The sequence below is a fragment of the Miniopterus schreibersii genome, assembly GCF_964146895.1.
Source record: "Miniopterus schreibersii genome assembly, chromosome: 1".
NCBI classification, from domain to species: Eukaryota; Metazoa; Chordata; class Mammalia; order Chiroptera; family Miniopteridae; genus Miniopterus; species Miniopterus schreibersii.
Window position 1 is genome coordinate 79,442,873 of NC_138101.1, and position 27,990 is coordinate 79,470,862.

A 27,990-nucleotide genomic window follows, 5' to 3' on the forward strand; every position below is an offset into this window, starting at 1 on the left:
TATGGGTTTTGGTCTACTCAAGAGTTTGGTTGAAGGCCATCGAGACTTCCCAGACATCCCCTCCCTTCTGTCAGGTTCAGTTCTTTCCTCTTCATTTCTTTGTGGGGAAGAGACTCAGGTGATAGCAGGTGGCCAGACCTTGGGAAATGTAAGCATTATTACTGTCACTTCTCTAGTGGTTCCTAAGGGAAAGAAAGTGGCAGGATGATGCTTCTTACTGCATGCTTAGTAAGCTAAGCAGATTGTGGGGGGCCTGGGTATCTGTCTGCTGATGTCTCTTTAGAGTTTGCTTTTTTAACTATAGTGTAGCCGCCTCACATCACTGTCCATTTCCCCTTTCTGCCTCCCACTTGCTTAATGTCTGATACTCTGTCTACTGAAGAGGCTCTGCCCCAAAGAGCAAAGTACTGTTGATAGAAATTGACTTAGAAAAAGAAAAGAAATACTGTCACTTCTCATTCTTAATACCACTCACAGAACAATTGTCTGCCAGGAGAGCTTGGTGGAATATAGCATTGCCTGTGTTAGAAGCTTTTGGTGAGATTTTTTTGGAGGAAATAGCCTACACTGAAAGAACCCCTCGAAGTTTTCTTCAACTCTGAGTCAAACACAAAAACGAAAGCCTTCCTTTATGCTTAGGTCTGGTTCCGATATTCATGTATTGCTTAGAGTTTAAGGAATGATATTTTAGAGTGCTTATCGCATATCTCACAGTTTCATTCACAGTTGTTTAAACCGATTATTCCCTAATATTGCTGGTAGGTGCATAAAATTGTGCAGCTTCTTGGAACAGCTTGGCAATTCCTCAGTAAGTTAAACATAATTACCATATGACCTATCAACTCTACTCAATAGTTATATTTCCAAAAGAATTGAAAATGAGTGTTCAAACAAAACTTATACACAAATATTCATAGCAGCAATATTCAACAGCCAAAAGAATGACTGGATAAACAGAAGGTGAGGTATCCATGCAGTGGCATATTATCAGTCATGAAAAAGATGAAGTACCAATATAAGCTGCAACATGGAGGAACCTTAAAAAGATTATGCTGAGAGAAAGAAGCCAGACACAAGGGCTACATATTATATGATTCCATTTATGTGAACTGTCCGGACAATGCAGATCCACAGAGACAGAAGCAGACCAGTGGCTGCCCAGGGCTCGGGGAGGGAGGAGCGGCTGCTTAACACACGGGGCTCTTGTTGGGGTGATAAAAATGTTCTGGAACTGGAAAGGTGGTTGCACCACATCGTGAATGCACTAAATGCCACAGAATCGTATACTTTAAAATGGTAAAAATGGTAAATTTTATGTTACGTGTATTTTACCAGAATTTTAAAAAGTAAACACAAATCCTAATTGTTGACAAATTTGCCTTATTTTTATAAATTGGACAGTCATTTACTAATGACTGTTTTACCCCTCAAGGAGTCACATAAATTTTATTTTTCTTGTAAGGTGTTCTTTCTGTCATCAAAACTGTTAGACTTTCTTCTTCCTGGACTTTTAACTCCTTCCTTTGAGGGCAGAGTGTGTATTTTGTTTCCCACATAGAAGGTTCTTAATAGGAGTTTTCTAAGTGGAATGATGTCCATCAGTTGAAGAGAGACAAAAATGTATTAGGGCAGAAAAGTGATGAGAAATTGAGAATGTGAAGCATTATTCACAGGCTTCTGTCTCCTTCACCTGCCAGTCCTTTAACTCATTTCTCGCAGGAGATTTAATTTTTCTTTACAGGTACAAAGTCCTCTGGTTTTGCTTTTGCTTTTTTTCTTTCTTCAAGGAAATTTCTTTGGTGAGAAATGGGACAGAAGAAAGGATTTTGGGAAAGCAGAAATTAGGAGAAAGGGGAATGAGATCAGAAAGTGTGGGTTATAGGCTCTGAAGTTAGTAGTGACGATTAAGACCCAAAAAACTATCTGAGAATTTGAAAATTCTACAATATAAAAAGTCAAATTAGCTTAAGGTAATGACCAGAAATGTATCACCATTATTTTTCCACAATTATAAGAAAATAATCTGTGAAGCACTGGCCAGCAAGACTCAGTTGGTTGAGTGTCATCCTAGGGGAAGGTCTCCGGTTCGATTCCCAGTCAGGGCACATACCCAGGTTGCAGGTTTGATCCCTGGTCAGGGCGTGTGTGGGAGGCGACCATTGTTTTTCTCCCTCTCTCTCTCTCACTCTCACTCTCACTCTAAAATCAATAAAGACATGTTTTTTTAAAAAAGAAAAGCAAAAAAATATATAAATTAAAATAAATTAAAAAGAAAATCTTTGGAAAGCTACTTTAAAACTCTACTCTAATTTTTACAATAAATTAGTAGGTATTTGGTTTCTGACATATAAAATTAGACTTTACAACAAATATTTTAATATCTACATATGTTACATTTAAGAAACTAAAAAAGTATATAAAATCAAAACATCATTACTAAATAGCATATTTCTTACATCATCAGTATATACCAGGTTTTGAGATATAATGTTAAAAATATACTTGTATTTTCTCTCTCTCATAAATTTTTTTTGTACCTTAATATTTTAGCCTAAGTAAATAGAATGCATTCAAAACAGATACTATGACACCCAGTCACTTTAGACTGTTTAGGAACAATCTAAAATAGGGGATTACCTGGGTTTTGTTAATAAAAGGAAGACTTAGGAGACTGTTACTGTGTCATTATGTGAACCATAAAACCACACTATTACAGCTAAATACTTCCTATACATTTAATTTCCTTAGCTATATGAAGAAAATGATCTTTTAGTTTTATTTTATTTCTTAATCTGACAACATTTATATGTAGAAAATATTATAAATATGAAGCATTCACATAATGTTAAGTCATTTCCATACCTTTTTAAAAAAAACATTTCTAAAAAGGAATAAATAGCATGTCCCATTGTTTGGCTAGTTTATTTATCAGGAAAAGTTTTAAAATGTATCATGAATGTTTTGCCTTTACGTTGATCCAATGATTGATAAGTGCATCTCGAAACATGGCTGTTATTTCAGGATAAGTTAGCACACCAGAAAGATTAGCTGAGGTCATGAAAGGCCTGCCAGGCTTAGAGACTGAGGGCAAGTAAAGGAAACAAATTTGTGAGTTGACAGTTTAGTTGCACATGCAAACAATCCAAGAGTTCCCAAGGGGCAAACAAAGACCTTTAGTGTAATGCAGATACATAAAAATCTCGTTAAATAAAATAATGAATTTGTAGGAAATACAATTTGCAGGAAATATTTTATTTTATAAATGCATGTTGTAGAATAAAACACTTGAAATGTAATATAAGACTTTGTTTAGCTACTAAACGAAAGCAATGGGGGAACATAAAAAAATCAAAATGACATTGCAGGATGTTTTTCTTTCGTATTTAAAAGCCGTTGAGTTTTATTATATTAATGTTATTTTTACTTTAGTTTTGGTCTATTTTAACTTTTCATTATATAAGTGCTCAACTCACTTTGAGTTTTATCTATTTTATCCTTGAAGCGTTTCTACAAGAAAGCAGCTGCCTTTGTGTTACGGGCAGTTGCTACACGTTCCCCTCAACTAGCTCAGGCCATAGTTGATTGTGGAGCGCTGGACACGCTGGTGATATGCTTGGAGGATTTTGACCCTGGAGTCAAAGAGGCTGCAGCCTGGGCACTTGGATATATTGCAAGACATAATGCAGGTAATGGAGCATATTTTAAAAAGGATTACTAAAGTTTATATCTGGTATTAGATAAATCTGGCTTTGCGTAGTAAAGCATAGGTGAGGTTTTGATGATGTTTTTATACATTATGGAAGATAAGCTCTGAATGGTGCTCAAGTTGTTTGGATTGCAAATTCATTAAAAAATCTGCACATTCCAGTCTTTATCTTAGCGGAAGAGAAAATTGTAGATGGAAAGAGAAAGGGTGGGAGGGGGCGAGGCTGGAGCGAATGAGATATTAATTCTCAAAGACCTTGGTAAATTGGTTCAGTTAAGAAACTATTTTAGCTTGTCACCCCTCAGGGTACATTGAGTCTTCAGTTTCACTCCCGACATAGGGTATTCCGAATCAGCCAGGGGTCGTATCATGTAAGTGAGTAACATTAAAAAGATATGGACATAACTTTCTAGAACATGCTTGTATTCAGCCCATATTGGGTCACCTCTCACAGACGGACAGCTCAGGGCCTGGCCCTCTCGCAGGAAGGCTGTGCTGACACCTGATCAGGAAAATACAGAGGGAACAAACTCGCCCGCCTCTTTACAGAAGTCGATAAATAATATAAACAAGTAACACTAGAAGAATATGCAGTTTAACACACATGTAAAAACGATCAACTTTGCTAGTAATCAAGAACTGCGTATGAAAACATCAGTGCAAATAGCTTTTCCCACCTATGGTTCCCTGGGGGTAAAAAAGAATGAAGCAGGAGCACAGCCAAGTGGGTGAGAGCGCTGTGGCACTGGGCAGGGCCCGAGTGCAAGCCCAGGTCCTACCGCTTAGCTGCCGTGCGACACTGGATGTGGCTTTTAAGCTTTCTGAACCTTTACTTCCTTATCTGCAAAAAGAGGGCAACTGCTTTAGAGCTATTCAGAGACTTGTTGTGAGGATGGTAGACATGGGAAGCACTGAGACCAGCGCTTGGCACACGCTCAATATTCCGTAAATGAAAGGAAGTGGTATTAATACCGGAGGGTGGACAGGACTCGATAGTGTTTATGCCCATTGGTGGAGGCACCACAAATTGTCTAAACTTGTGGGAAAGTGTTTGGTAAAACTAAGTTACAAAAGAGCTTATGGTTACTCTAATGATCAACTTTGCTAGTAATTCACCCTAAGGAAAGAATTCCACAGAAAGAAAAGCGATATTCATGCAAATGTTATTGTAGCATTATTTGTAGTATCAAAAAAAAAAACCCTCAAATGTTTGGCAGAAATTTAAAAAGCAATTGTGAATACTACTTGGTAACATGGAAAAGTGATTATAATGTAAGAAAGGACAAAACTGTATATTAAATTTATAATAATATAAAAGTAAGTTTTTTACGTGGACATAAATTACAGAGATATACATGTTTGTGTTACTACTAGGGTGATAGAATTAAGGATATTTTTCTTCATTTTCCAGATTTTCAATGTTTATGTATGTATAAAATCATAGCTACCATTTACTGAGTAATTACTATGTCCCTGGCTCTGTACAGTGTGCTTCAGATACATTGCTTCATTTTGATTTTGCTGCCTTGCGGGTAGGTATTACCCTCCTTATTAAACAGAGGAAGAAAGTGGAACTTAGAGAGGATTCCTGAAATTATGTTAAAGGTGGAACTGGAATTAGAGTCTAAATCTGTCTGAATCTAAAGCCCATGTTAGCCTTGTGCCATATGGCCTCACTAAATACTTCTTGAAAGAGTTTTGAAGAAGAAATTCAAAACAGAAACAGTAAGAAGTTCTCCCATGGTTATGTTTAATTTGGTTCTTAAAGTGATAACACTATTAGAGACAAAAAAAAAAAAAATGATATAAAAGTAAACTGAGAAAGAACACTATTGTCATGCTTAGAATGATGCAGAATTAGTATATTAAATTGTTTCCTTAATATCTGGTTTTTGGTTTTCCAGATAGGTTGACCTTAGGACTATTGCTTAATATATGTTGGTTGAGAAAACTAAGGTAGTGTTTTAAACCAGAAGCTGGTTGTCATGGGGAAACTACATGAATATATTTTTTTAATATCAGAGGACTTAATAACAAACATATCATAACACGAGTATTTCAAAGGGTGGTGCAAAGAGCTTTGAGGGACAACTGTACAGATACATTCTCAGGCCGGTACTGATAGATAACCTTTCCATACCTCCCTTTTGTTGAATTTGAGGCTGATAGTTCATAAGTAGGATCTATAGTCCCTAAGTAGGGTTTGTCTTAGGGATTCCATTCTAATTTTTGCTATAATCTGGCTCCCACATGGAAGTCCCCCTGTAATTTCAATATTTCATGGTACTTAAAGGCCTGGGCCCCAGAAGCTCCCAGAGGAGCTTTACTGCAAATAATTCTCTGAAGGAAAGGGAATTGTTATGTAGAAAGCAATAAAAGAAGTCACTATTCACATCCTGAATATCAATGAAAGTAGAGGATTTACCTCCAAATAACCTGATTTCTTTCTTGACAATTTCCTAAAAATGAAATATATTGAGATTAAGGGGAGGACAGTCATTCAGTGTTTACTTCTTAGTATCATATTGTTTTCGGGTAGTTTTTATCTCGTGCTCTGCCACCAGTCAACGTAAAACGTATAAATATGTTTCCCGCATACAATGTGGTATTAGTGGTGAAATGTTTGATTAGACTGATGAAGAAATAGAAACCTTAAATAGAGATGCAAAAGAAATAAAGTGTATCTTTAAGGGTACTAGAAGGAGAAGATTTTGTGTATAGGAAATAAAAATAAAGTAAGCACACAATTAGTAGAGGAGAGAAACCAATGGGCACTAGCTGACTTTTCCTTATTTAAAAAATACCATTTCTAAAGGTTACTTCTATGTATAGATTTTAAAGCTTTTTATAGATAACCGAAGGGAACTGGGGGTTTAGGCTTGTGTGTGTGTGTTTTTTAATTCTGTACAAATTGTATCATTAAAATTTCTATGATTGAACCACCAGTTGTTGAATACACTGATGAAAGTATCTCTTACTTTGAGGATGTTATTTCATTTTTTGCTGCTCCTTAAAAAGGCTGAGGTAGAATTCTTCTCATACTGGTTGTCTCTCTCCTTCCTTCTTGCCACACTTTCCCACTCTGCAGAATGATCCTAATCCATGTAAAAGCTCTCACTGTTTCTAAAGATCAGTCTTGCTTTTGGAGATCCAAGCAGCAAGGCGAGGACCCTGGCGGGCTGGAAGTGTGAGGGGGAGGCAGAGGAACCAGGGGCTGCGGAGCCACAGGCTTCCCCTGGGAGGGCCCCCTCCCCGCCCCAGGCAGCCTGCTCGCCTCGCCCGCCTGCAGGACAGTCCCATTGACGCCCAGCTCTTCCAGGGAACCGTGTCAGGAGTGGCAGCCGCCGGAGGACTTGGTGACAGGAGGGCAGTAGTCTGGCTGCAAGTGCCAGGAAGGGGGAGCCATGTAAGTGGTTTTTGCAGGAACAGTCTTCCACGTTTGGGCTCAGAAATAAGTTTTAGGTGCTTGTTTTGGGAGCATTTGCTGAACATGCTGTCCCTTGTGAACTTGGTCTCTTGTAAATGTTGGCTGTTCTCAAGCCTGGCAACAGGAATGCGTGTGATTAGGTGTTCTAAAGCATTTCAGTTACCGAGGTAATTGTCATCTTAGATGAGGAAACTGAAGTAGAGAGGTTAAAGGGTTTATTCTGGTCAGACAGCAGTTTATGGTGGAGCCGCCTGGCAGTTACTGGAAACCCTTTAGAGCGCCTTGGTCTTCACGCGAGGAAGGACCGTGTCCGAGCTCATCGCCCCTCCTGCCGCCTCCTCCCTCTGTTTGAAGGCCACGCCCGGTGCCTCTGCTCTCAGCCCCGGTGGCTGGTTTCCACGTGTGACTATTCTTCCTCCCACAGACCCGACTGATGTCCTTAGGACCTAGATCAAGTGAGGCGTTTCCGTTCAGCTCAGGAGCAGTTAGGAGAGGAGATTGCAGCTGCCAAAGCTGAGCAGCGCTTCCAGGAAATGGCTGGTTTGGATACTACAGACACTTACTAGAGTGTATCCAGGTTACTAAATAAATAATGTAAGGGAAGAATCCAGACAGAGCTGGCCAGCCCGATTCCTTTCTCTCTTATACAGAATGGTGAAATGATTAAAGGGGAAAACAATTTTAAAATTCAGATTTTTTGTAAGCATTGTATTCTTATCATCCACTCATACCACCTATATGTGAATACCAGTATCCTAAATTGTATGGAACGGACTTAGGAAGCAGTAATTAAAAATCCACATTACAAACAAATACCTCAGTTAACTGGGGCCTTTGTAGTGTATGTCTTAGAGTAAGTGAGGGTGGACAGGAGAAGGGGACAAGAGCCTGGTAATTAAAAACTATTTTAAAAGCCCTACAGACAACTATCTTCACAGATGCCTATAGATAATGTTAATTTATGTACCATCCTTTTCTTTTTATAACATTTTGTTTTTATCATGGAGGGTTTGAGAAACACACAAGTATAGATGAGGAAGGCCAATAAGCTAGAACAAGTGCAAGAAGGAAACTGAGACAGATAACTGAACAAACTGGCAGAGCAATTTACAGCAGACACAGAAGGTCACCTCCCTAGAAATAACATCTAGGCCTCAGTTATATTTCAGCTCCAGACCCAGGAAAGCAGCAAGAGCCAAGTAGGTGACCCCAAGACCAGCTGTGATGACTGACAACCCCCTGCCGTGACACTGACCAATCGCTGGAGACCACGGCTCTGGAGGAGCACACCTAGAAAACTGATTCATACTCTGCTGAAACCCTCCCCTGAGACCTCCCTAAAATTCCCACCTTCAAGAAAGAGATAAAGCCTCAAGACAAAGCACCCAGTACCTGCTCTCCCTCTGGGGAGCAGCCCCCGCCATTCCCTTTCCTCTCTTTTTCCCCTAGTTCTTCCCCCATGGGCACACATCTCCTAAACTCTAAAGGACCCCACAAAGCTTGAAACCAGGGCAGCAATGGGCAGCAGCAGCTCCTCCCAGGCTAACCCCTGAACCTGACCCCAAGGCCCCCTTTCTCTGACTTCCCAGAGATCCAGGGCAGCCCAGCCTGGGGTCTCCTGTTGCTTCTTCTATGCTAAGCCCTTTCTTGTTTTACTGTCTCCAGCTTTAATAAATGTTCCCTCATAGTCACTTGACTGGTGTTGTGAAATTTTTCCTGCACCAAGTCAAGAACCCACACACCGCAGGCCAGCCCTAGGCAGACCCGCTCAGAGCCAGGTCCCCTTTCTGGTAACAGCAGCAATAAACAGAAATAGTATGTCCTGCTGGCCCTAGGCGAATCCACCAAGGGCCTCGTCCCCTTTCCAGTAACATAGAGGCAAGTGATGTTTATGAGATTATATATATTTTACCTATTTTGACCCTAATTTTTATTACCACAAATACTAGGTGTTGGTGAAAAAAGAGTGAAAATAAATGTCTTGTCAATGTAAGAAATGGTTTAACTTTTAGAGAATTTTTATGAGTTTATTTGAGCCAAAATGACAATTGCCAGGAAGCAAAATCTCAAGGGACTGAGAAAATGTTCCAGGGAATGGTAGTTTTGCACCTTATTTTATACATTACAATCAAAGGAGGAGGCATAAGGGGGTTCCATGAACTCCACTGGTGATAGATGAAGAAGGCAGGAGAAAGCAAAGGGGTGGGATATCTGGGATTGGATGAAAAGTAAAACGAGTAGACACATACTTCTTTTCCATTTGTGGGTATCGGATAGTTAACAGTTAACAATAACAGTGAGGGCTTTTGTGGTCTTTGCTCTGGTGCATCGAGGGGCCCTGAAGAAGGGGAATTACACTGACATTCCAAAGGTATGTTATGTAGATGCACAAAGACAATAGACAGGCTCAGTTAAGGTAAAGATTGACCTTTGTCAGAGAAGATACCAGCCTAGGACAAGACTACCCACCAGGACTCACTTTTAGTTAGAAAGCTTTAATTTCAGACCATCCTATGTGGTTACTTTAGGTCTCTGAGTTTTAAGGCCGCCGCGCAGGCCTCCCAAGCTGTCAGGTTTGGTATGTGGCCCCTTTTTATCCACAGTCTCTTCTGTGTTCTTTGGACATAGAAGCCAAATGTATTAAACAAAATTACATTTTAATTACAACTCTACTCACCAGTTACCTAATGTGTTAGTCATTTTTAGGGTTATTTTGTATGCTAGTAAAAATGTGTTGTAAATTCTCCTGTATTTTTATTTATTGTGATTTTTAAAGTTATGAACTCTTGGTTAATAAAATCTGAGTGATTTTTTTAATTTTTTTTTTTTTTTGAATTCAGGATATGGGACAATAAAATATAATTCTATAATCTCAGATCCCTAAGTCACTGAGACCTATAACTTTATATATAAGGCTAGCAGTTTCTTTATCACCATCATCATTATAATCACCAAAAAAGCATCTAAGACACTTAACCCTCTACCCCACACAATACTTCCTCTACCTGAGGGCACCTAACATTCTTACAGTCTGAGGCTTTGTTTCCTGTTTAGTGCAAATACCTATGCAAGAAACATCACCAAATGTGTGTGCTGAGTGTGCATAAAGAGAAGGGTGTTTGTATGCTAGTGATTTCATACATTAGATTAGAACAAAATTGTTTCTCGAACTAGGTTTATTTTCCAGTCACTAGTGTATAAATCCTCCTAATATCTTTTAGATATTGAGGGAAAACGTACTTTGAGTTTTATTTACATTTTTACATTTTACTTACATTTGAATTTCTAGAACTACATTAGGAGTAGTGTACTTGACTGAAATTTGAAAGTGCTTCTGTTGGTGGCAGAATTGTTAGACCTATGGGGTCAGAGCAGATGTGGGTTCAGCAACCTCGGTACTTGAACTCTGGCTAGGAAAGAATTCAGAGCCAAGACTCACACTATAAGAGAACATTTATTTGGAAAATCACAGAGATAGAAAAAGTAATTTGTAGATGAAATGGGCTGAGGAAATAAGTTATAGAGGCAGAGGAAGGGCCCTTGAGCTTAGAAGTGAGGAAGGTAAAAGTGATGTGCCTGGGGTAGGGGCTGGGAGGGGAAGGAGGAGGGAAAGGCGCTGGTGTGCTCCTGGGAGGGAGAGCGCACTGGGTCCTCTGTCCTAAAGGCTTTAAGGGTGGAGATTTTAGGGGAGTTCCTAGGGACGAACTCAATAGACTATTCAGCAGCTTTCTAAGTGTCCTTTCAGGGTCTTGGTCTTCCTTCCCTTCTACTCTCTCTCAAAATCAATGGAAAAAATATCCTCAGGTGAGGATTAACAAACAAAAAAAGAATGTGAAATATCTCATTAAAATTTTAAAATATTAATTACATGTTGAAATTATAATATTTTGTATATATTATGTTAAATTATGTATATTATTAAAATTAATTTCACCTATTTATTTTTACTTCTTAAATGTGGCCACTAGAAAATTTTAAATTATATATGTGGTTTGCATTCCTATTGGACAGCACTGAGTTAGAATTACTGTGGTTTTATGTGCATATATACACAAGCCAGGGACATGGACAATGGTGGGGAGAGGGACTGGGGAGGGGGGAGGAACGGGGTAGAATGGGTCATTGGGGAGAAAAAGGGACATCTGTAATATTTTAAACAATAATAATTAAAAAAAAGATGAAAGAGAAAGAAGAAAAGAGGAAGAAAGAAAGAAGAAAGAAAAAGAAAGAAAGAAAGAAAGAAAAAGAAAGAAAGAAAGAGAAAGAAAGAAAGAAAGAAAGAAAGAAAGAAAGAAAGAAAGAAAGAAAGAAAGAAAGAAAGAAAGAAAGAAGAAAGAAAGAGAAAGAAGGAAGGAAGGAAGGAAGGAAGGAAGGAAGGAAGGAAGGAAGGAAGGAAGGAAGGAAGGAAGGAAGGAAGGAAGGAGAGAGAAAGAAAAAGAAAGAAAGAAGAAAGAAAGAAAGAAAGAAAGAAAGAAAGAAAGAAAGAAAGAAAGAAAGAAAGAGAAAGAAAGAGAAAGAAGAAAGAAAGAAAGAAAGAAAGAAAGAAAGAAAGAAAGAAAGAAAGAAAGAAAGAAAGAAAGAAAGAAAGAAAAGAAAGAAGAAAAGAAAGAAAGAAAGAACTTTCTCACAGGAGAAGTAAGAGAGCTGAGATAAAATAATATATCAAAGGATGCCAACCCCCGGCTCCTCTCAGAAGTTCAACCCAGGGAAAGAAGATGGAAGCAGGGCACATGTTACTGATAAAGACCAAAGGTTAATGTTAATTTTTGTATTGAAAGACAAAAGGAGATAAAAGGACCTGGGTTAATTTCAGGAAAAATAAAATCCAGTTATTTTTAAACAAGTTTTAGATAGGTTTTTAGGGAGTGTTTATTTCTAATATTAATGGAAATTTTAAACAGAGCAGTATTTGCATGAAAGCACATCAAATATATATATACATATATATAAATATAAGTAGTGTATCATTTTCTTATACATATATATAAATATAAGTAGTGTATCATTTTCTAAGATGCAAGTTGTTTTTTTAAAGTAATGAAAATCATGTTTCTATAGCTTAATAGTTCCTTGCCTCCCTTAATTCTAAAGGTACTTGACTCCATCCCAGAAACCCAAAGTCACACAGAAAGGACTTGCAGCTTCTGTGTGTCCAGCTCTGTCACTCAGCTTTTCCCCCTCACACTCCCTGCCGAATTTGGCACGCAGTCATTCTTGCAAAAAAAGAGAAAAGAAAAAAAAAGAATTACTGTGGCTTGTGCTTTGTGGTTATTTGTTAAAAGGCAAATATGGTAGTAATGCCGTGGGCTAAAGAAGTCATACTTGATATTCATCTTTATTAATCAGTGTAACTTAACCACATTTTTAAAAATATGTTTTTATTGATTTTAGAGAGACAGGAAGGGAGAGGGAGAGAGAAACATCGATGAGAAAGAAATATCAGCATTGATCGGCTGCCTCCTGCACGCCTCCTGCTGGGGATTGAGCCCAAAACCCAGGCAGGTGCTCTGACCAGGAATGGAACCGGTGACTTTCTGGTGCATGGGTTGATGTGCAACCACTGAGTCACACTGGCTGGACTCAGCCATATTTTTTAACTCACTGTAATATGCAGTAAGTTAAAGAATATGGAACTAAAAATACCATTTAGGGAGAAGTAAATGATGATTCAGCTTCTCAATTGATGTAAGGGCTGAAATGAACTTTATAAGGTAAATGGCCAGACTGCCAGCCTCACACATTGTCAATAGGGACATATACTGATAATCCCCTTTGGGAACAATATTGCAGTGCATGTTAGGTTGACCTATGTGAAATTATCTATATTCGACTGGTTTTGACTTTAAAAAAACAAACACAGCAGTCTCATGTGGTTTAATCTAAAACTGTCAAGAACCTCAAAACTGTCAACATTCTTCCCCTCAGTAAGTTTGCCTCTGGGCCTCTATCCTAAAGGTCCATGTGGCCAGCAAGAAACTGAGCTTCCCAGCAATGAGTGAGCTTAGGAACAGGTTCTCCCCAAGTTGTGCCTTCAAATGACTGCAACCCCAGCTGATAGTGTGAAGGCAGCTTCATGAGAAATTCTGAGCCAAGACCATCTAGCAAGGCTGCTCCTGGATTCCTGACCTGCAGGAAATGTGAGATAACAAGTGATGTTTTAAGTTGCTGAGGTTGGGTCATTTGTTACGTAGCAATGGGTAACTAATACATAATCTTAATGCACAAAGAGGTTCACTATACTATACTTTATAATGGCAAAAACCAAAACCAAACCAAACCAATGTCCTAGAGGATGGGAATTGCTAAGTAAATTTATGGCATATTTACTTGGAATATTATGCAGTTGTTAAAAATTTTGGGCTGGCTTCATTCTCAGGAATGAAAGTGGACAGTGGAAGCCCACATATAGCTTCAAGGAACTTCTCGAAAGGAGTCACACTAACAACTGCTGACTAGGGATCACTTTTATAAAAATACCGTGTAACCTTTCTAACCATCCAGTGTCTCATTTCTGTCTCCCTTTTCTGTTTCCTCTTTCCTTTGTGTGTTCTTGTAGAGAATTCCACCAGAGCACCAGGAGCCATTTACTCTCTAGCCTCCTCTGTGACCTGTGCTCCTTGAAGTCAGGGACTTATCTAAACTAGGCTGGAGCAAAGTGTGAATGCCAGTGAAGTCTGAATACTAAATATGCATTTTCCGTTTAAGTCTTTTTAAGCATAATTCAAAATTTTAGGTAAGGTGGCTCAGTTGGTTGGAGTGTTGTCCCATACACCAAAGGGTTGCGGGTTCGATTCCCAGTCAAGGTACATACCTAGGTTATGGGTTCCATCCCCAATTGGGGCAAGTACAGGAGGCTATTGATCGATGTTTCTCTCTCACATTGATATTTCTCTCTCTCTCTCTCTAAAATCAATAGAAACATATCCTTGGATTAGGATTTTTTTTTAAAAGTATTATTTTTATAGCTGTTATTCTTGGACACACAAGTAATCAACATGCATATTCAAAAGATGTTTATTTCTGACAAGTAAAATGGTTAAGATAAATTTATTCCTTTATCTAAACATTAGTATTAATATATATAAAAGTAGGCTGTTTAGTCATAGATCTCATTTTGAAAGTGTTCTTATATGTGCAAAAATGCACCTTTTTATTTTGTAAAAAGTTTGTTTTAATCTTGATTTTTTTTGTGGGGGGGGAGAGGAAGGGAGACAGAGGGAGAGAAAGAAATATCAATGTGAGAAATAAACATGATCCACCGAGACTGAACCTGAACCCTGGGCATGTGCCCTGACCAGAAATGGAGCCTGTGACCTTCCATGCATGGGTCAGTGCTCAACCAACTGAGCCACACTGGCCAAGGCTTTAAAATGTCTTTTAAAAATACTATAAGATACATAGAATTTAATATTTGACATATTAGCACAAGATTCATGTTAATGTTTACTCATGTAAATAGTACAAAATACTGCCTAATTAGTGTGTCTGACAAATTTTTGGTACTTTTTCTCGTTACTGTAAACCATGCATAAAATGCTTGTCTATTGAGAAGTGCAGAATTGTCAGAGCTTAAACAGCTGACATCTGCTTACTCTCCTAATAAAAAAAAATCCATTTCCACCTAATCTGCCTAAATGTGTTCATGTAAATGGAGGTCCATCTATTGACCTGTATTCTTTTCAGCTCAGGATTGGTCCACATGGTTTATGAAACCAGGAGGGCTGATTTGAAATGCAGATGTCGAGACACTGAAGTACACCCTCCCCTTTTTTCTTCGCTGTATCTGTCAGGGTGAAAAATGGCTCGCACAAGGGTCAGTCCCCCATACTCACTCAATTATTTTCTTGGACCCACAGAACTGTCACAAGCTGTGGTGGATGCGGGAGCAGTTCCTCTTTTAGTATTCTGTATCCAGGAGCCAGAAATTGCTTTGAAAAGGATTGCTGCTTCGGACCTCAGTGATATTTCAAAGCATTCTCCAGAGTTAGCACAGACGGTAGTGGATGCAGGAGCTATTGCTCACTTAGCCCAGATGATTCTGAACCCTGATGCTAAATTGAAGGTATTTAAAAACAAGTTAAAAAACAGACTTCTGCTAATCTAAGAAAATGGAAATGTGTATAGATTAATACATTTTCAAAAATAATTTATATATCGTTGAAAACATGTGACTATATTACATATTTGATCTTTTAATATGTGGAAATTATGCTGTAAGGATTAGACAATAAAGACGTGACTGGGAAAAATATGTTCAATGTTAAAAACTAGAAGCATCAGTATTAACATTAATCATTAAAAGAAGGAATCACATGATTGAATTTCAGGGTGGGAAGGCACCTAAAGGTTTTCTAGGTCACCACTATTATATTTAAATTTTTTTTTAAATTTTATTTTTGTTTAAAATATTACAGATGTCCCTTTTTCTCCCCAATGACCCGTTCCACCCGTCCCATCCCCCTCCCCACCATTGTCTGTGTCCTTGGGTTGTGCATATACGCATATAAATTCTTTGGTTACTCTCCACCCTCCACCCACCTGCCCTCCTGCATCCCTCTGACATTCGTTAGTCTGATCTATGCTCCCATGTCATTGAATCTATTCTGTTCATCAGTTTATTAAGTTCTTTAGATTCCACGTATAAGCGAGATCATGTGATGTTTGTCTTTCTCTGCCTGGCTTATTTCACTTAGCATAATATTCTCCAGGTCCATCCATACTGCCCCAAAGGGTACGAGATCCTTCTTCTTTACAGCTGCATAGTATTCCATGGTGTAAATGTCCCACAACTTCTATATTTAAATTTCTTATGAAAATTGTTATATCTATGTTTGTCTTTTCTTTAGCTTTCTACAATCTGATTTTCAGTTAATAGTCACCAGTTATACATTTATATGCTAATAGTTATACCCCATAAGGTTTAAAAATTGTTAATGTTAATTAACTAAGCAATGGAAAGTGCTTTGATGTTATCAGTCAGCATCATGCCAAATATAAGATGTTAGTTCTGCCTGATCTTTCTGTACTATATTACCACATGTATTGTAAATTAACAAGTTAAGCATTACATAATTAAGAAATAATACTTATCTAAATGTCATATTCTACTATCATCTGTGATAGAGATTTAAATAGTCCACAGAAAACCAAGACATTCAATTTGGAAATTAGGGAATTCAAGAAATTGAGTATTTACTGATCTCTGCAGTGGACTCTACATAATGTTTTGTTTTATTTTGGTTTTTGCTTGACAGCGTCAGATCTTTTCAGCTCTCAGTCAGATTGCAAAACATTCTGTGGATCTGGCAGAAATGGTGGTTGAAGCAGAGATTTTTCCAGTGGTACTTACTTGCTTGAAGGACAAAGATGAATACATGAAGAAAAATGCTTCTATTTTAATTAGAGAGATTGCAAAGCATACAACCGAGGTAAAAAAAAAAACAAAAAAAGCCTTTTTAAGTCCAATAATATTAGTCAGTTTTTGTTGTAAAGTAAAACATCAATTTGTATTCAAGGCTCAGGTGCTGTGCCACATGATTTGGTTAGGTCAGGGTTTGTCATCTGAGCACTGTGGACATTTTGGGCTAGATAATTCTGTGTTGTAGGGGGCTGTCCTGCTGTCCTGGACACTGGAGGATGGATATTTAGCAGCACCCATTGCCCGTCAGTAGCATCTCCCACATCGTGACCATTGCAAGTGTCTCCATATGTTGCCAAACATTTCCCAGGAGCCAAAAGGGCCCCTCATTGCAAACCCCACTGGGTTGTATCAATGGAGTCAGACAGAAATCTCAGTTTTTAATCATTTCCTGCTTTCCATTTCTAGATCGTGGGGACCATAGACTTTCCATTCTTGTCATTTAGGTGATCTGGGAGTAGTGAGAGCTGTACAGTTCCAGGTGGGAGAGACCAGCAGGGCCCGGGCCTAGTGTGACTCCTCTAGGAGCTGCCCTTTTGTGGTGGTTCCGCCCTGAGTTCTTAGATGCCAAAGGCATAGAGATGGAGCAGGCCTGGGTGCCGTCAGCAGTTGCATCTTTTTCTGGGTATATTTTGACTGATCAGTTTCATTTCACTAAAGTTTAAAGTCCTCATTCTTTATTTCACCTAACATCTTTATTTGTTTGAAATTTTTTTATAATTGAAATGTAATCAGCTAGTAATCACTGTTTGCAAAGGGGGATAACTATGCGAGGCTATTTCAAGTCTGACATTGTCGTTCAGCAGTCAATTAGTAATCTGCTTCATGCTCAGACATTGTGCTTGGGGCTTTCAGTAGTTAGCTAGTTACGAACTAGCCTAGGCTTAGTGTTTAGGTGGGAGTTTTGACATCCATTAGGATAGAGATAAAAGTTGTGCCACTGATGCATGAAAAATGAAGCACAGAGTAAACTCTGCACAGTGAGTATATTTGTACATTCAAAATAGGATTATTGTACTGGCATATTTCTTTAATAAGTATAGTAATTTCACTAAATCGTATTGTTTTTAGGTCCTAAGTGAAAATGTTTGACAATAGTAATGTTTACAGATCATCCTGTCCTGTCCAGTCACAGCTACCTAGCTCTCCTTCCTTCCCCTCAGCTTTCGCAGTTGATCGTTAACGCAGGAGGCGTTGCCGCCGTGATTGACTGCATTGGGTCCTGCAAAGGAAACATAAGGCTGCCTGGCATCATGATGCTGGGCTATGTGGCGGCTCATTCGGAGAACCTGGCAATGGCGGTGATCATTAGCAAGGTTTGTTCTTGATTTTCTTCTGGTTACTGCAGTGAGATATTCTAAGACAGAACCACAGTAATACTCTCCCACAGGTTATCAAATATGACTGACCAGAGTGAAAGGAACCTGAAGAATTATTTGGCATGCTGTCAAGGCTTATTAGTAAGTTTTTGAAAGCAATGCTTGAAGTAAGGTTTACTCTGTAGGCAGTTTAAAGTTTTACTCAGTATTTAATATCTACAAAATATCAATACTTCCAAATATTAGTATTACCTGTTTTGAAATACTCAGTGTGTTTGCATCCGAAAGGGTTGACTGTGTACATTTACAAACACATGAAGCACACTGTGACTAAAGACAACTAGTGTAATTACATGCCCAGGTGTCATCCTCCCCTTTCCTGTCATTTGGGTAGAAGATGACAACGGCTAGGACATCCCTTCTTATCCATTTTCCTTCCGCTTTCATGAACTAATTTCTCTTTTTAGATGAAGGCAATTCAGAGCACGTGTCAGAGAGCGATGCTGTGTCGTTGTTTTAGGAATTTGCTTCATCTCAATTTACAATTTGGTATTAACCCACCATACAGTGTAGCCTTGACACATAGTAGGTGCTCAAAAATATTGATTGAGTGCATAAATATGGATCTGAGCAATGCTTCAGAGGCTGTGTGCTTCGTGTCTCCAGCAACCCTCTAGCGTGTGGGTTTCTTATCAGCATGGGAAGCCTGCTCTGTATGTTAAACAGAAGTGTGGATTTTTTTTATCCCTTGCTAATCCTCAGAATAAAAGGGACCCTCAGATCTTTATTTTCTACCTATTCCTTGATAATTCTTTGCTTTACTTGGTTTTTATCCTACGCTTTTCCTTTTGTTCTTTTATTACCAGAGACTATGATAGTGACTAGAATAGTAGTGCTGCTTTCTGAAGGGTCACTGTGGGGATATTACTGGGATTTTTGATTCTTGGTTCCGCTGTGGATCGTCAGAAAGCTTACACATAGGAAGAATGATGAAAGCAGCAGCAATTGCGTTTGCTTTCTCTATGTCCTCCCCAAACTAACCAGGAGGCGCTCCCCTCCTTTGGTCGAGGGCAGAGTTGCTGCTGGCCTCTCCCACCTACTTGTCTCTCAGTTGGTTGAAGATCAAGGCGGCAGCAGCAGTTTGAGGCAAATGCACAGTTTTGTGTCTTTCTTTCTTTTTCCCACATAGCACCCTAAGGACTAATAGCAGCACTTCACATTTAAATAATACTTTATACTTTTCCAAGCACATGCATGTTTCTTCTCTTGTTTGCTATTCATAACATCTGAGGGCGGGAGTCAGAGTCTGGAGGATGGGGTTGGGGGGGCTGACTTCGCTTCCTCCAGCTTCTGCAGTTTTGATACGTCCCAGAGAACAGACTTTCTGTTAAGTTGCCTCATTGGGAAGACAGGTCTGACCTTTTGTATTGCCAGACAAACAGTTTTAGTTGGAAAAAAGAAGCCAATGAAGAAATATGGCAGATCCCTTCAAGAAATTGGTCTTAATAACCAAATGTAAAGGCACAGGGGAAAAAGTGTGTATGATCACTTGGACTTTGCTATGGGAGCATGGCAATGTGACATTGGCCTTACTGGTACTAAATTTAAGGTGATAATTGTTATAGTCTCAAATTAGTTATAAAATCATTCCTATACAGAATCCAGAATTATAATTTGATTTGGCTATTTGATGCTGCCTTAGATATAGGAACAGATGTATTTGACGCCATTTAATTCTGTTTTGATTATTTCGATAAAACTGAAGCTGAAAGTTCAAAATACAAGCACATGCTATTTGTGTGACAAAAGTAATCATTTCTACTTTGACATTCAGTCATGTTAAAATAGGCAAAACTATCATTTAAAAGTTAACCGAGTCCTGGCTGGTGTGGCTCCGCTGCCTGAGCATCGTCACATGCACCAAAAGGTCACCAGTTTGATTCCTGGTCAGGACAGGGCTCGATCCCCAGTGGGGGCGGGCAGGGGGCAGATGACTGATGTTTCTCACACAGATGTTTCTCTCTCTCCCTCTCTCTCCCTCCCTTCCCTCCTTTTCTAAGATAAATTTTAAAACATATTTAAAATAAAATAAAATAAATTAAAAATTGACCAAAATTAATGGAAATGTATTTACTAGTTCAGGAAAGGCTTTATATTTAATGTAAAAGTTACTTAAAATAGAATTCTGGCTCATATTACTCATTGGATTTCAAATCTATAGTAGTTATTTTGTTGTCAGATCCGCTATACTTAGTGAAAAGACAATTTAAAGGATTCTAAGTTAACTTTTTTAACAAAGGAAAATAAAAGTCTTTAAAATCTAAGCATTTTAAATTTGTCACAGTGGAATCTGGTTTTGCCTATATATAAATCTGTGGTATCTGTTGTTTGGCTGAATGACTCTATTTGGGGAGTAAACGCTAGCAGAGATAATTTAGTTGGATTGTAATGGATAATTAAGGTAAATTAGTTCTAGTCATTTTATTGACTTGAAAAATGACAGCCCCTGTGCTCTGCTCATTTATTGAACCATTTAGGAACAAAAGGACCAAGGCCAAAATGATTTCTTCTAATGTCTGAGAGACACAGAAGGCTCTAATCCTGCTCTAGATTCATAACATTTGCTCTTCTGATCAATGCTGCAGGGTGTACCCCAGTTGTCAGTCTGCTTGTCAGAAGAACCAGAAGACCATATTAAGGCTGCTACTGCCTGGGCCTTGGCACAGATTGGGAGACACACTCTGGAGCATGCACTGGCTGTCGCGGTCACAAACATTCTGCCAGTGCTGCTTGCTTTGTACATGTCACCAGAAAGCTCTGAGGATCTTCAAGTAAAAGTAAGTGCTTGATTCGTACTGTTTTGTGAAGATTTTTTGGATTTTGACTTGATAGGTAGTTTAAAATGTCTTAATTTTCATTATGGACAATATTGCTTTTATGAGTCAAAAAATACAAATTTATCAGAACTGAGGAGTCTTCTTTGAAAATGGGTTACTCTTGTCTCTAAAAATCAGTGATATGTTTTAAAGAAAGATCTCTGCAGGTGCAAAGTTGTTTGTAAAGTGAATGTCTGGCAGTTGCCTTCTATATTCCTGCTAACTTTTCTTATAGAATAGGAATTGAAGAATTTTGAAGTTGGAATTGGCTGCAGAGAACTTTAGTCCATCGTACATCAAAAAATTGAGTCCAAAAGAATTTAAGGTGCTTTCTAATGTATAATGTAACTGGGCAGGGGGTGTTCCTGAAGCCACGATTCACCTCTCCTAACTCCAAGTCTGCCTGTTTTTTAAATTGTATGTATGAAATTTATTCCTTAAGAGGAAAATGTCCACAGTATTCACTAAATTAAACATCTTTAAATATGCATTTTTAAAACTCCAGTTTTCTGAAAAAAACATTACTAGCTACTAAAATGATTCACGAAACATGAATAAAAAGTAGGATGGTTGTTTAATAATTATAGAATCTTAAAGAAAGAAAATGTTTCCCAGTATACTGCCTTATTAGGAAAATGTAACTTTTTGAAAACAGCATTTAGAATTGATTTGGATTTAAAGAAGTGCACAGACACACGGGACATTCTCAAAGATAGACCACACGTTAGGACACAAAACAAGTCTCTTTAAGTTCAAGAAGATTGAAATCATTTCAGGCATCTTCTTGGATCATGATGGCATGAAACTAGAAATCAACTACAATAAAAACACTAAAAGACATTTAAACACATGGAGACTGAAAAGCATATTTTTAAACAATGAATGGGTTACCAAAGAGATTAAGAAAGAAATAAAAAACTTCCTGGAAACAAATGAAAATGAACACACAACAACTCCAAATCTATGGGACACAATGAAAGAAGTCCTGAGAGGAAAGTTTATAGCACTACAAGCCTACCTCAGAAAACAAGAAAAACGTTTAATAGACTCTCTAACCCTATAACTTAAAAACTTAGGGAACAACAAGAAAAGCCCAGAGTAAGTAGAAGGAAAGAAATAATAAAGATTAGAGCAGAAATAAATGACATAGAGACTAAAAAAACAATACAAAAGATCAATGAAACCAAGAGCTGGTTCTTTGAAAAGATAAACAAGATTGATCAACCTTTAGCCAGACTCATCAAGAAACAAAGAGAGAAAACCCAAATAAACAAAATCAGAGACAAAAGAGGTGAAATAACAACTGACCCAACAGAAATACAAAGGATTGTAAGAAAATACTATGAACTATATGCCACCAAGCTGGACAACTTGGGATGAATTCCTAGAAAAATACAACCTTTCAAAACTCAATCAGGAAGAGTCAGAAAGTCTAAACAGGCCGATAACTGCTGATGAAATTGAAGCAGTAATCAAAGGGCTACTGACACACAAAAGCCCTGGCTCGGATGGCTTTACAGGGGAGTTTTACCAAACATTCAAAGAAGAATTAACACCTATCCTCAAACTATTTCAAAAAATCTAAGAGGAAGGAACACTTCCAAACTCTCTTTAAGAGGCCAGCATTAACCTAATTCCAAAACCAGATAAAGACACTACAAAGAAAGAGAATTACAGACCAATATCCCTGATGAACATAGATGTTAAAATCCTCAACAAAATATTAGCAAATAGGATCCAGCAATATATTAAAAGGATCATACACCATGACCAAGTGGGATTTATTCCAGGGATGCAAGGCTGGTATAATATTCGCAAATCAATAAATGTGATACATCACATAAACAAATTGAAAGATAAAAATCACATGATCATATCAATAGATGCAGAAAAAGCATTCGATAAAATTCAACACCCATTTTTGATAAAAACTCTCAGCAACATGGGAATAGAGGGATCATACCTCAACATAATAAAGGCCATATATGACAAACCTATAGCCAACATCATACTCAATGGACAAAAACTAAAACCATTTCCCCTAAGAACCAGGAACAAGACAGGAGTGTCCACTTTCACCACTCTTATTCAACATAGTACTGGAAGTCTTAGCCACAGCGATTAGACAAGAAGAAAACATAAAAGGTATCCAAATTGGAAAGGAAGTAACAAAACTGTCATTATTTGCATATGACATGATATTGTACATAGAGAATCCTAAAGACTCCACCAGAAAACTACTAGATTTAATAAATGAATTCAGCAAGGTAGCAGGATATAAAATTAACACCCAGAAATTGATGGCATTTTTATACACCAATAATGAATTCTCAGAAACAGAAACTAAAAAAACAATCCCATTTACCATTGCAACTGAAAAAATAAGATACCTAGGAATAAACTTAACCAAAGATGTAAAAGACCTTTACTCAGAAAACTACAGGACACTGAAAAAAGAAATAGAGGAAGGTTTAAACAAGTGGAAGAACATGTCATGCTCATGGATTGGAAGAATTAATATCATTAAAATGTCCATACTACCCAAAGCAATTTATAAATTCAATGCAATCCCTATTAAAATACCAACAGCATATTTCACAGATCTAGAAAAAACACTTCGAAAATTTATCTGGAGCCAAAAAACACCCCAAATAGCCATGGCAATCTTGAGAAAGAAGAACAAAGTTGGAGGAATCAAAATACCAGATATCAAGTTATAATACAAAGCCACTGTAATCAAAACAGCCTGGTACTGGCATAAGAACAGACATATTCATCAGTGGAACAGAACAGAGAACCCAGAAATTGACCCATGCCATTATGGTCAATTAATATTTAACAAAGGAAGCAAGAACATACAATGGAGTAAAGACAGTCTTTTCAATAAATGGTGTTGGAAAAGTTGGACAGATACATGCAAAAAAGTGAAACTGGACCACCAACTTATACCATACCCAAAAGTAAATTCAAAATGGATAGAAGACTTAAATGTAAGGCATGAAACCATAAAAATCCTAGAGGAAAACATAGGCAGTAAAATCTCAGACATCATAGCAATGTGTTTGCTGATACACCTCCTAGGGCAAGAGAAACTAAGGAGAAAATAAACAAATGGGACTGCATCAAAATAAAAAGCTTCTGCACAGCAAAGGAAACCATCAACAAAAGGAAAAGGGAGCCCACTGTATGGGAGAACATATTTGCCAATGACACATCGGATAAAGGGTTAATATCCAAAATATATAAGGAACTTATACAACTTAACAAAAGGAAGACAAACAATCCAATTAAAAAATGGGCAATGGACCTAAATAGACACTTCTCCAAAGAGGACATACAAGTGGCTAAGAGACATATGAAAAAATGCTCAACATCCCTAATCATCAGAGAGATGCAAATTAAAACCACAGTGAGGTGTCACTTCACACCTGTCAGAATGGCTCCATCAACAAGTCAACAAAGGACAAGTGCTCGCCAGGGTGTGGAGAAAAGGGCTCCCTAGTACACTGCTGGTGGGAATGCAGACTGGGGCAGCCACTATGGAAAGCAGTATGGAGGTTCCTCAAAAGATTAAAAATTGACCTGCCATTTGACCCAGTGATCCCACTTCTGGGAATATATCCTAAGGAACCCCAAACACCAATTGCAAAGAACTTACGCACCTCTATGTTCATAGCAGCGCAATTCACAATAGCTAAGATTTGGAAACAGCCCAAGTGCCCATCAGTAGATGAGTGGACAAAAAGCTGTGGCACATTCACACCATGGAATACTATGCGGCTGTGAAGAGGAAGGACCTTTTGGCCTTTGGCACAGCATGGAGGGAACTAGAGAGTATTAAGCTAAGTGAAATAAGCCAGTCAGAGAAGGACAAGTACCAAATGATCTCAATAAACAAAATAAACTGATGAACAAAGTGGGTCCAGTAACATAGAAGCTTGGAACAAACTGAGGGATCTCAGAGGGAAAGCAGGGAGGGGGGTGTAGGTGGGGGAGATTAATCAGGGAACTTGTATGTTTATGGGCATGGCCCATGGATGGGGTCATTGGTGTGGGGCGGGCCTGGGGGTGGGATGGATGTGGGGTGGAAGGGATCGGTGGGGTTAAAAGGGGGACATCTGTAATGGTCTCATCAATAAAGGTAAAGAAACATTAAAAAAATTTAAAAAGTTTAAAAAAAATAATAAAGAAGTGCACAGAAAGACAATAATTCAAAGTAAAATTAACAGTAAGTTAAATTATATTTACATTTTAAAACAAATTAACAAATAAGAAAACACATTTGCTGAAACAACTTTAGATGATACAATGAGGCAGGAAATTAATTAGAACTGTATAGTTCAGGGATTCTGAAATTTATATATAGTGAATCATTTTTCAATCAATTTGTATATTTACAAATTTAAAAGTTTATAATATATAAATTTTTAAAAAGTAAATGATGTTTATTTGGTTATGTTTACATGTTATTTCTCTACAAAGTCATTGAGTGAAATTGATTTCTAAGATGAAAGTTTTTTCATTTTTTATGACTTTCTAGATCAAAGAATGATTTGGTAGATTCGGAGATTCCCTTGTATTTCTCTGATGTTGACTGATTGCCTGGCAATGCTTGGTAGGAAGAGTAAGATTGACAATGTGCTAAGGCCTTTTCCCATTTAACAAATTCTGTGATTCCTTGACTTTCTGGTTGAGAAACCACAATTCTATTTTCAGTTTTGAGCTGTCCAGGACAGCGTATTATATACATGTAATTTTAACCTATACATGTATTTCTCCTTTGACCTCGCATTTCTTTATCCCATTATCATTATTGTCCTTTCTTTCCCCCTCTTCCCTCCCCGGCCCCCAAACTCTTCTCTCCTCCTCCCTCTTCCCACAGCCCGCCCTCCTGCCCCTCCCCCCTAGTGATCCAGTGACTCTGGCCTCTGCAGGGTCTCTACAGGCATAAGCTGTGCTGCCCTGGCTGTAATATAATTATGTTCAACTTCTAGATTTTCCACAGATACATTATTAATATCCCCAAAAAAGTCTCTATCACTTTCAGATTCCTGCACTTAACAGTTTCATTTTCCTGTAAGTTTTGGAAATAAAGGAATGTGTGAGCTAGAGCATGAATAATAGTGGAGTCGAGAGTAATTATAGCTGAGAACCCTTGCAAATAGTCTATTAGGTCGCACTGTACAGGGGTGGGGGGAAGTACGTTTACAATTGTAATACAAATAAATATAATAATTAATAAATAATACAAGAATAAACTGTTTCATGTACTGACAACTGTAAACCAACTTTTACGCACCCCGTATACTTTATATACTAAGTTATATAACTCACTTTTAAATAAGTTATTTTGATATTATGACATATAAATATCACTGGAGTAAAATACAATTTTTATTGTGTTTTATTTTAACAAAGGTGGTTTTAGTAAAATATTTAGGTTTACTAATAGAAGTTAAGGCTCCTTCAGCCTACATTTGATACAATATTTACTTTCGGGAAATACACTGGGTATTAAATTCAGTTCTGTCTGTCGTTGTCCTATTAGCAATCTTCCAAGACTTTAAGTCCATCCAAATATTTTCTTCATGTAGGGACTGGATCACCCTTTTTTTCCTACCTCAACGTCTCTTGGATTCTGTCAGTTGGTGGATGAGAGTCCAAGTCTGTCTGATTCGACACCATCTCAGTAGGGAAAATGCAGGAGCTCAGGAACTAATGGTGTTTCTCATTTGTTACCCTGCAGGAGCTTTTAGATTATAAGGCCATGTTGAAGTTTATTTTGTCCAGAGGCTTATCACTTCTGTAAGCATTCTCTAATTGGTTCTGGTCCAAGAGACCAATGAGCAGCCCCTTGAAATTTCTTGCACATTTTTACGTAGCCTTCCTATATGTCTGTGCCCGTGGTATTTCAAATACGTGATTAAAAACTGATAAAACGTCTTTTATTTAATAAGCTTACCTACATATATTTTTTAGATATTCAGGCAACTGCATTTTCATTTGTTTTGAGTTAGAGGCATCCTATTGAAATGTTCCATGTTAGTTTTGGCATTGGAATAAGTTCATTCTATCACCTTATTTATAAAACTATTTCAAAGATAATTCCTTGATTTATTGTGTTCTTATTATGATGGCTGTTCCCTTTAATTTTTTAGCAGCTTTATTGAAATATAATTCATATACCATATAGTTTATCCATTTAAAGTGTAAAATCATTGGCTTTTAAATTCACAGAATTGTGCAGCCACACCTCAGTCTAATTTTAGAGCATATTTATTCACCCATATTGCCCTAACCTAACCCCAGACACCATTAATTTACTTTCTGCCTTTGTGTATTTGTCTCTTCTGGAGATTTAATTTAAAATGAATCATTCAACTGGAGAGTACTATGCTAAGCAAAATAAGCCAGTCAGAGAAAGACAAGTATCACAATAAACTGATGAACAGAATAGATCCAGAGGCAGACTGAGGAATCTCAGAGGGAAGGCAGGGGGTGGGGAGTGGGTGGGGAGAGATTAGTCAAAGAACTTACAGGCATAAATGCATAACCCGAGGATACAGGCGATAGTATAGGGAAGGCTGGGGGTTGGTCAGGTGCAGGATAGAAGGGTTCAGTGGGGGGGAGGGGATAACTGTAATACTTTCAGCAATAAAGATAAATTAAAATAAGATAAAGCAAATCATACAATGTATGTGGCCTTTTGTGCCTGTTTTCTTTCACTTAGCACAAGTTTCAAAGCTCATTCTTGTATAGCATGTATCAACATTTTGTTCCTGTTGCAAAATAATATTTTATTATATTGATACACCACATTTTGTTTAGCCATTTACCAAGTGATGAGCATTTGGGTTGTTTCTACTCTTTGACTATTATGAATAATGTTGCTATGAACATTATTGTACAAGTTTTTGTGTGGACTGTTTTTATTTCTCTTGGGGAGGTACTGAGCAGTGTAATTGCTAGCTCATATGACAGCTAACATTTTGAGAAACCGCCAAACTGTTTTCCAATGCGAGCACCAGTTTGTATTCCCATCAGCAATGTATGTGGATTTCAATTTCCACATCCTTGTCAGTACTTGTATTTGTTTTTTTATTATAGCCATCCTTGTAGGTCTGAATTGGTGTCTCACTGTGGTTTTGATTTGTATTTCCCTGATGGCTAATTGTCAGGAACCAGCCTGAAAGACTAACAAACCTGAGTTGGGGGGGGGGGATTAAAGAGACAAACAAAGTCAT

The 27,990-nt window shown here is 37.9% G+C and overlaps 1 protein-coding gene across 1 annotated transcript; it reads left to right on the forward strand.

The window, feature by feature from the left end:
• Position 1: 1 nt before the first annotated feature.
• LOC308566750 (uncharacterized protein) lies at positions 2-21,070 on the forward strand (the record flags this gene model as incomplete). The annotated part of the gene is made up of 7 exons (XM_081157414.1): positions 2-148; positions 3,503-3,686; positions 14,990-15,195; positions 16,388-16,561; positions 17,715-17,867; positions 20,516-20,707; positions 20,982-21,070. The coding sequence occupies 7 exons, from the start codon at positions 2-4 to the stop codon at positions 20,991-20,993; spliced, it is 1,068 nt and encodes a 355-aa protein (XP_081013540.1). The 3' UTR covers positions 20,994-21,070.
• Positions 21,071-27,990: the final 6,920 nt, after the last annotated feature.